The 9,240-nt window shown below is 34.9% G+C and overlaps 2 protein-coding genes across 2 annotated transcripts; both read right to left on the reverse strand.

The window, feature by feature from the left end:
- Positions 1-37: 37 nt before the first annotated feature.
- On the reverse strand, positions 38-3,431 carry LOC147762650 (uncharacterized). The gene is made up of 6 exons (XM_087012138.1): positions 3,079-3,431; positions 2,644-2,773; positions 2,258-2,379; positions 1,961-2,054; positions 1,340-1,429; positions 38-1,228 (listed from the first exon to the last, which is right to left on the reverse strand). The coding sequence occupies exons 1-6, from the start codon at positions 3,298-3,300 to the stop codon at positions 729-731; spliced, it is 1,158 nt and encodes a 385-aa protein (XP_086868264.1). The 5' UTR covers positions 3,301-3,431; the 3' UTR covers positions 38-728.
- A 273-nt stretch (positions 3,432-3,704) lies between these two features.
- Positions 3,705-7,328, reverse strand: LOC106172148 (uncharacterized). Its single transcript, XM_087010358.1, has 8 exons — positions 7,083-7,328; positions 6,785-6,908; positions 6,519-6,595; positions 6,127-6,196; positions 5,655-5,728; positions 5,331-5,430; positions 4,733-4,822; positions 3,705-4,573 (listed from the first exon to the last, which is right to left on the reverse strand). Exons 1-8 carry the CDS (start codon positions 7,263-7,265, stop codon positions 4,080-4,082), a joined length of 1,212 nt encoding a protein of 403 aa, XP_086866484.1. The 5' UTR covers positions 7,266-7,328; the 3' UTR covers positions 3,705-4,079.
- Between the last annotated feature and the right edge of the window lie 1,912 nt (positions 7,329-9,240).

Consider the following 9,240-nt stretch of genomic DNA (forward strand, 5'->3'; position numbering starts at 1 on the left):
GGAAAGGAACAGGAACACTGTGCAGAAAAGAAAAAAATAAGCTCTTCACAGTTACTTTATTACTTTACAGACACAAACAAACAGATCAAAAACATATAGTTATATTTGGAATCTTTAATTCAATTATCATGAACATATCAAAAACCAATTAGGTCATTTAAACATTTTTGCTTAATTTACTATATTGCTGTTGAAAATTAAATGGAAATTGCCTGTGACACAAAGCTGCCATTGAAGCAGTACTAGCCTAATGAAAATGTATCTTTTCATCAGCAATTTTACTGGTAGCTATATATATTCTAGGAATTAGCACATCTAAATTCAACATATCAGTAAGCTTTTACTTAGGTTATTATATTGAAAATTAGCACAGTCCATTCTTGTCTTAGGCTGTATTCCCAGAGCTTTTAGATCGATCTATCCCCGCGGGGAGTCTCACTAGATTACTGTCAGATAATCCGGCTTAAATGTCCGTCCCGCCTACTACAAGCTGTAAGGGGGTAATTAACTTTCGTGTCCGCTCGGCTGACAGCTATTTAGCGTGAACCCCCAGGGAGTTAGGACGATCTAAAGTAGATCGATCTAATCTCTGGAAATGGGGTCTTAGTCACAGTTGTGTCATTCACTCAGCTTATTTATTGTCACCGTTGAGTACAGACAACACAGTTCTGTTTCGTTTATGGTCATTGTAAAGTGCCAATATTATGAACCATATTAAATCTTCTTCACTATTTAGTACAGACAACACATGCCAGTTCTCTTCCATCCACATATGGTGGACAGGGCAGGGAACCACACTGAGATTCAGCAGTTTGGAACAAGGCACCATTTTTGTTCTCTTGACCACCAGCTACCACTTCTGGAGCTTCATCAAGGCACACAAACTCTGTTCTATGGTGATTATCATATTCTGATACCAGGTATCCATTGTACTCTGTTGTCCACCCAGCTGGACATGTCTTCTTGGCTGGTATCATCACATGACTGGGGTGTGTTTGGGTGTAGCATACAGCACAGGGGGCATCATGTTGTTGAAAATTTTGACCTCCTGTATGGGTTGTTGAAAATATGTTTGAGTAAATACTCTCATATTCCACACCATGTACAGGTATGTAAGAACCAGTACCTTGCCCTCCATCTTGGTATTTCCCCCACTCTGGTGTCTGTGGCAAACACAGGTAATTACTGCCTCCTCCAGTTTGGGTCCAGTAAGTTCCAGCAGCTATCCCTGAAAAAGTTTATAAATTATCATAGGGGCCAACATTGAAAAGAAAAACTTTAATACAAGTAAATTACTTATCTTTGGACACATATTTAGAAAAGAATTTCAAGTATTTACCTGCATACAAAAGCTGTGAATGTGCTGCACAGGTTGTTCTGCCCCAGCGTTTGTAAACTGCCCCACCAAGGCTGGTATTGGCTGGTAAACCTGAAAACATGCATAAAACCTAGGAGCCAAAATTTGTACACTGCTCCAACATGGTGCTCCAACATGGTGCTCCAATATGGCTGGTATCTAGTACCTCCGTTTTCGTCCTTTGGCCCCATCAAGATATTATGATTCCAGTACTAACTGATCAGCCAACTAAATATGGCTGACCATATACTTCAAAAGAGATGCCCCTGATTCTCTATGGTCTCCCCACCTCCACACACAGCATCACTGCAGAGGTCTAGCAATTAAACCTTGGAGCCAAGATTTAATCTGTTTAACACTGCGTGTGATGGCGGCAGAATGGGGCCTTACATGCTTATGGTACCCTTAACAGCCGCAAAAATATACATGAAAATATACATTAAATTTAGACAAACATACTGTATATACCTGCCTCACCATGTTATATATACTGTGCCAACATTGTAATACATTTAGGTGATACATCAATTGGTAACTTGGTATAATAAATTAATATATTTGGGCATGGCTGTAGAAGCTCTGACATATAGGACCGGTACATACCAGTAGGTTTAGGAACATTCTGAAGTTTTGCGATTATAAATTCTATGATGTCTTTTGTCAAAGATCCAGCGTCACCTTTGGCACCAGGTGGTCCCTGAAAGAACGAAAGAAACAGCTAACGTACATGTAATTGAAGATGTCATTGATAAAAATCATAGTTATTAAGTCTTTCTTTTTAATTATTTATAGTGAGCTTTAGATGATTTGAAGTTTTTGCCAGTATTTGAACATGATTACAGTATGTCTTTTTTATGCTTTGATAATCAAAATGAGAGAAATTTGTAATATAGAAGTCACCTGCAACCCGTCCCTTCCATTTAACCCTGGGAGACCATCTCTACCATCTCGTCCATTTTTTCCATCTTTCCCTGGTGGACCTTGAGGACCCTGAGGACCTTGTGGGTAGCAATGACTGCCAACTGAAAGTGGAGTTCCCAGTTGGTTCTGTTTAGGATGTGCTTACTTAATTTTGCACTTCAAATAATCTACCAGAGCATCTAGAATGCATGTCTGATTTCTTTATGCCAAAGATGCATAATAGTTGTTCGTTTATGCCCTTTTTTTAAACATATTTAACCTGTAAGTTACACAAGCCAAGCAAGTAAACTCCCACTTTATAAAAACTGTTGTGTTAGGATCCAACATTTTAAATGACCCAAGAATAAATATTATACAGTACTCACAGTTGCAAGGTACTTGTCTTTTGGTTAAGTAATGGGTTTTGTTATCACCATCATTTGAGTACTGGGAGGTAGGGTTTTCAGTGTTTGGTGACAGTTCTTCCAGTTTAAGGCTTATTTCCTGTATTTTGGCCTAAAATATGATAGCTTTATAGGTTATAAATTTAAAGATGTTCTTGGGCATCTTTTTTCAGCCTTTCCTTTGACAATAAAACCTTAAATTTTTTGCTATTTTCACAGTTCTTTTGATATCATCTTGATTAAGATATTTTGTATTGCACTTCAATATAAAAGCAATCTGTGTGTTCTCAATATGTGCCTAACAGTTGAAAAATTTTAGGATATTCTTTAATATATATATACAGCTAAAGCAATACTATATTTATAATATGAATGTAAAAAATTTATAGCTCTTAGCTCTGTTGCATATTTTTCTACCTTCATGTTTTTATTTTCTATTTTGATTGTGTGAACATCTGCTTCCAATTTCTTCAACTTGGAAATTTCTACTTTAAAAATGCTATTTTCCTCTCTCAGCATATGTCTTCCATGTTTTAGTTGGATTATCTCCTGTTCTTGTCTGTCCAGTCTTTCAACCAGTTTCGTCAATGCATCATCACTGACTTCAACATGTTGTGCATTTGATGTCAGTGCTGTCATAACAGCAGCAGTTATGTACAATGAGAAACATACTCTTCACCATGGTATATGCCATTACAGTGATGTCTATGTGATGTATCACCCTATTCTGGGTCCCTGATGTTAAGTTAAAATATGATAAGTTGTTGTTTATATAAAGAGATCTTCAGTAGTTTGTTTGACACATTTTTAATAAAGCTTTAAACTGTGAACTTCCAAGGTGATCTTTTTAATGTATATCCCTAATCCAAAATGAGTTGTACATAATAACACACTGTACAATTACATAATTGTATTAAAATAAAGAAAGAAAGAAAAAATAACAAAAATTCTGCTCTTTAAAAATTACTTTATTTACTATGCAGACACAAATCAACTAATCAAAAGCATTTTATTGTATTTGGTATCTTTAATTCAATTTTCATGAATAAACCAAAAACCTACAGACTAGATGTATATTATATCATTTAAAATTTTTTGCTTACTTAACTAATTTGCTGCTGAAAATTGAATAGGCATTGCCTATGGTACAAAGCTGTCATTGAAGTAGTACTAGCCAAATAAATATCTTTCGATTAGTAAATTACTTATATTGTAGGAAATAACACATTTAAGTTCATCAAAGGCTATTCCTAAGGTCATTTTATCAAAAATTAGCAAAGACAGGCCATCTTTCTCGGATCCTATTCACAGATTATAATTATATTCATTCAACATATATATGAACTGTTTAGTACTGACAGCACTGATTATGGTCATTTTTAAGTGTCAATATTATGAACCATATTTTATGTTCTTCACTATTTAGTACAGACAACACATGCCAGTTCTCTTCCATCCACATATGGTGGACAGGGCAGGGAACCACACTGAGATTCAGCAGTTTGGAACAAGGCACCGTTTTTGTTTTCATGACCCCCTGCTACCACTTCTGGAGCTTCATCAAGGCAGACAAATTCTGTTCTCTGGTAAATGTCACGAGCTGATACCAGGTATCCATTGTACTCTGTTGTCCACCCAGCTGGACATGTCTTCTTGGCTGGTATCATCACATGACTGGGGCGTGTTTGGGTGTAGCATACAGCACAGGGGGCATCATGATTAAAAACATCTTGACCTCCTGTATTGGATATTGAAAATATGTTAGGATTAACATATTCATATTCCACACCATGTATGTAAGAACCAGTACCTTGCCTTCCATCTTGGTATTTCCCCCACTCTGGTGTCTGTGGCAAACACAGGTAATTACTGCCTCCTCCAGTTTTGTCATGGTCAGTTCCAGCAGATATTCCTGATATAGAATTATAAAAGCCATTTTTAAAGATTTTAATTACTCTTTAACCATAGATGTCAAATTCAAAATTATAAATATATATATATATATATAATTCAAAAATTTGTATTATTATTATCATTAACATTGTTATAATTATTTTGAATAGCACTTTACCTTTGTACAAAAGCTTTGAATGTGTTGAGCAAGTTGTTCTGCCCCAATGTGTGTATACTGCCCCACCATAGCTGGTATTGGCTGGAAGAGCTGAAAACACACATTAAACCTAGAGAAACATATTGGACTGGTATTGCTCATACACCAGATACCATATGAAAACTTACACTTTCAGAACAGACATCTTACACCCCATTTCCATAGATTAGATCGACCTACTTTAGATCGACCTAACTCCCTGGGGGTTCACGCTAAATAGCTGTCAGCCGGGCGGACATGAAAGTTAATTACCTCCTTACAGCTTGTAATAGGTGGGACGGACATTTAAGTCGGATTTTCTGGAAGTAATCTAGTGAGGCTCCCTGCGGGGATAGATCGATCTAAAATCTATGGGAATAGAGCCTAAATGATCAACTTACTAGTAATGTTGCACAATCTTTATCCAGTTAATAGCTGTCTCTTAACTAAAAAAAGTAAATCATTAAAAAAATGGATGAAAATTGAATTCACTAATGAAGTCCTATCAATGCAGTTAAAGTGTAGAAAGTATTCCCAAACTAACAGGAAGACATTCATGTAGTTAAAGCACCAGACAAACCTGTAGGTGGCACCCCTATCTGAGCTCCAATTTGTCCCAGCATTTGTTTGAGGGTATCCAATGTTAGAGATCCTGGGTCCCCTTTAGGTCCAGGCGGTCCCTTATAAAATTCAACAAAAATATTGAAACTGCTATTTCACAAAGGAACATATATTATTACATATTTAGTATAAACTGGTGCATTGTCAATATATTTCAAGAAGTGGATGTCTTGGTCTGTAGATTGCATTATACTCTAATTTTCAATCAAAATAAATATAAATTTTTAATCATAATTTTGAATTACAAAACTACTGAATATATAGCCACCATGCAAAATTTTACCTGTATTCCATCTTTACCATCTCTCCCAGGTAATCCCTGGGGTCCCTGAACATTGCTCCTTGAGGAGTTGACAACTGAAAAATAAATCTCAGTGATAATAATAATAATTTCTTTGGATAATGATTAAGTCTTCTGGAAATCAATGTATTTCATAAACACACGTCACTTTGGACAGCTACCTCATCATTCACAAGGCATCATTCAGTCATCACAACTTTGGGCCAAGCATAGCCAAAAGGTGACCTCACCCAAAATCAATAAATGTATAATACTAAGTATAGTACAGGTAAATTGAAATATGAATTAGCATTTCATTTTGCATCTGATATTTTACTGTTACTACTAAGTGATTGTTCTTCATGGTTTTTGTCATATTTAAAAAGAAAGAAAAGGCATTATTTGATAAGACCTTATTTGGTAGCAAAATGTTTTCTGTTTTAAGCTATAATATAGAGAGCAGGCCTACCATTACCTTGTAGTGGTGACTGATATCCAAGCAGTGCAATGATTTGCTTGAGGCTGTCTACTGTTAAACCTGGGTTCTGTGGATTAATTTAAGATATTTGTAATAAGAAACAATGAAGTGTCCACATTTTGTCATTTCCCACAATGAGAACAAAAAAGGATAATGTTGAAATTAAATTATATCTACATAAAAAAATTATATATGATATTTATTTGGTATTTTTTCACTATCCATTCCAACTTATGTATGTCACATGTCCATGGCTTTATACTCTAGAAGCAATTTTTAAATATTGTATAATTATTATAATTATATATGATGGCATACAATTTTATTCAAGAAAGAATTTTTTTCTAAAAGTCATGCAATTTGTCATAAGTGAAGATCAGTAAAGTAACCTGAATTCCATCTCTGCCATCCCTGCCATCTCTTCCTGGGGGTCCCTGGGGTCCTTGTAGACAGCCTGAACTTACCACTAAAATAGAGGACACAGTGGTTTGAATTGCTGGTTTTTAACAGGATACAGATGCTGCACATTGATACTCAACCATAAAATGCCTATTGTCACATATAATATTATATAAAATCAATACATCCTCTTGATATATCTTATTAGGAATTGTATAAAATGTTATTTCAAGACTTCTAACAAATGATAGCTTACAGTTTCCTTGCTGCACTTGTCGCTTGGTAATGGAATGGTTTTCATGGCGAAGATTTGTTGCATTTTGTTCAGGGACTGTGATAGTTTGTGCATCAAGCTTCAACTTGATTTTCTGAATATCTGACTAATTTAAAAGATTAGTCGCTTTTTACTATAGATATGTCATTTTCAGTATGTGGAAGTTGTTGAAAATTGGCTGTTAATGATGTTAATTTTTATAATTGATGATAGTTAAGATATACCAACTTATGGGAAATTTACAATGATGGAATTGGACAGAATTTCAAGTACAAAATACCTTAAGTTGTTCATTTTCCTGCCTCACTGCAGCAACCTCAGCTTTCAGTTTTTTCATCTCTTGTCCCTGCTTGTCCAGTCTTTCAACCAGTTTTATCAACATGGCATTCATGTCATGATGATGTTGTAAAGTTGAAGCAGAGACAGTAGTAACAAAAATGGCAGTGAATACATGAAAATACATGATGTACACCCGTCTGTAGCAGCCAAGACGCTGACCTGGGCGAGGCAAGGAAAACTCTTATCTTGCTTAAGCCATGTGGCCATGTTAAATGTTTGCAAAGTGAGACTTAGAAAGTTGGTTTTCCACAAATATTTGACTAATGATAGTTAACAGGATGCAGCTTACATTATTGACATCAGCATGATGTTGTAAAGTTGATGCAGTGACAGTAGTAACAAAAATGGCAGTGAATACATGAAAATACATGATGTACACCAGTCTGTAGCATCCAAGACGCTGACTTGCACTCTTTTCTTGGCATATAGCAGTTCCTCTTTTTATATGTTTAAGTTATTAAGTTACTGGTAAGTAAATTTTCTAGGAACATAGAAAAGTTATGTGTCTTTAGCACTTAACACTACATCTCTCTAATGAAATTAATAATGTATGTGTATATGTAAACTATGTTATGATAAAGTATATTTGTTCATGCTTACATGAGTTGCTTTTTAGTTTCCAATGTACATCATGCAATTTAACAGACTATTAACGACATGCAGATAATGTAACAAACTCAAGTATGATGTTCATAATTTGGCCGATGATGGCCGCATTTATTGAAAGTCCCAATACTGAAAGAAATGAAGCAGATTAATGATAAACACTAATTAATGTGTGCGCCTGAAATATCTACATTTAAAATATAATTTCCAAAGAAATAGTGCACACATTTCAATTTGTGGGGCATTTGTTTCAGTTCTAAAACATTTTTGAAATATGAATATCTTTGTTAATTTCTGTAGACTACCATTTTTTTCATAATGAGTAGTTCATTTAATAACATTTTTTTCTAGATTAAAAGGGTAATATTATATTTCAACAAAAATATTAATAGTTGGAACATCCTATAGCTGGAAAATTCTATTCTTTCTTCAATTGACTCCACTGTATGATGCCTTTTTTTCTACTAAGTCCAAGACCTTTATCTTTGAGGTTTCATTTAGCTGAGCATCATACATGGCCAAACACAGGCCCCATTCAGAATAGGGGACTAATTAGTCTGAGGGTCAAATATGGCAAACCACAACAAAGCTTGTTGTATTATCTCCTAACAGACACTGAATAGATGTCCTGTGGGGAAGTATTCAAGTGGGTCAGCCATATTTGACCCTTGGACTAGTTAGTCCCCTATTCTGAATGGGACCATAGACCACCTTAACTCAGCCACTTATTTTATCTTTCCACATGTGAAAGAAATGTAACCTTTGTGTCCTTGCAGATGGAAATACAAGTTATTTGTCACCCCTAGTCGCCTGGTGATGCTGACAGGAGCAGTACTGGCAGGTACATGTGGCTTTATAGCTGGAATAGTGGGTTTACTGCAGTGGAGAGAAAAGGTAATGGGTCAGAATTCTTATTTATATTATTTTATTTATTTTCATTATCAATATTTCACATTTATTTCAATTTATTATAATCAATATGACTGTTCTCTTTTTCTTTGTTTCATGCATTAAGAATTGTCATTTGCCTAAATTGCTCTCAAGAGTTCAGGTGTTGCTAATAACATAGGCAACAAAAGAAAGCAATCACGGTTTACAGGTTGATTAAAATTTGGCAAAGTTACTGCTGCTTTGATTTATGACAAACCCATATCAGATTATCTTTGAATTTAAGTCTTGAGTTGTTTTTATTTGTAATGATAAAGCATTTTTTTCCCTTTGGTTAAAAGGTTTATTTTCTAAAGACCATAAGCATTTTTTATGCATGAGTCATTTAGTCTCCTTAAAAGTTACATATTTTTACATCGTTTTTACAGAACTAGTTCACCACAATATTTTCATTGTAAAATGTTCATTTCTTTTCAGAGAGAAGATCAGAAAGAAAAAAGACAAGAATCTCACAAATTTCATTTTGATGCCATGTATCATACAGAACACCTTTGCCTTTGGCTCCTGGTGCTGAGGAACACTGGATATCTAGTTTCACTTTTATT

The sequence above is a fragment of the Lingula anatina genome, chromosome 4 (assembly GCF_051362555.1).
Source record: "Lingula anatina isolate TDL-2025a chromosome 4, LinAna3.0, whole genome shotgun sequence".
NCBI lineage: Eukaryota > Metazoa > Brachiopoda > Lingulata > Lingulida > Lingulidae > Lingula > Lingula anatina.

What these genes read in the sequence shown, in the direction of transcription:
- LOC147762650 (XM_087012138.1), bottom strand. Translation starts at nt 3,300, where the DNA reads ATGACAGCACTGACATCAAATGCACAACATGTTGAAGTCAGTGATGAT. An exon ending in AAGACAAGTACCTTGCAACT is followed by an intron (nt 2,380 to 2,643) that starts GTGAGTACTGTA and finishes CTCCACTTTCAG; the next exon opens with TTGGCAGTCATTGCTACCCA. An exon ending in ATGGAAGGGACGGGTTGCAG is followed by an intron (nt 2,055 to 2,257) that starts GTGACTTCTATA and finishes TCGTTCTTTCAG; the next exon opens with GGACCACCTGGTGCCAAAGG.
- LOC106172148 (XM_087010358.1), bottom strand. Translation starts at nt 7,265, where the DNA reads ATGTATTTTCATGTATTCACTGCCATTTTTGTTACTACTGTCTCTGCT. An exon ending in ATGGTAAAGATGGAATACAG is followed by an intron (nt 5,431 to 5,654) that starts GTAAAATTTTGC and finishes GAATTTTATAAG; the next exon opens with GGACCGCCTGGACCTAAAGG. An exon ending in TTCAAAGCTTTTGTACAAAG is followed by an intron (nt 4,574 to 4,732) that starts GTAAAGTGCTAT and finishes ATTCTATATCAG; the next exon opens with GAATATCTGCTGGAACTGAC.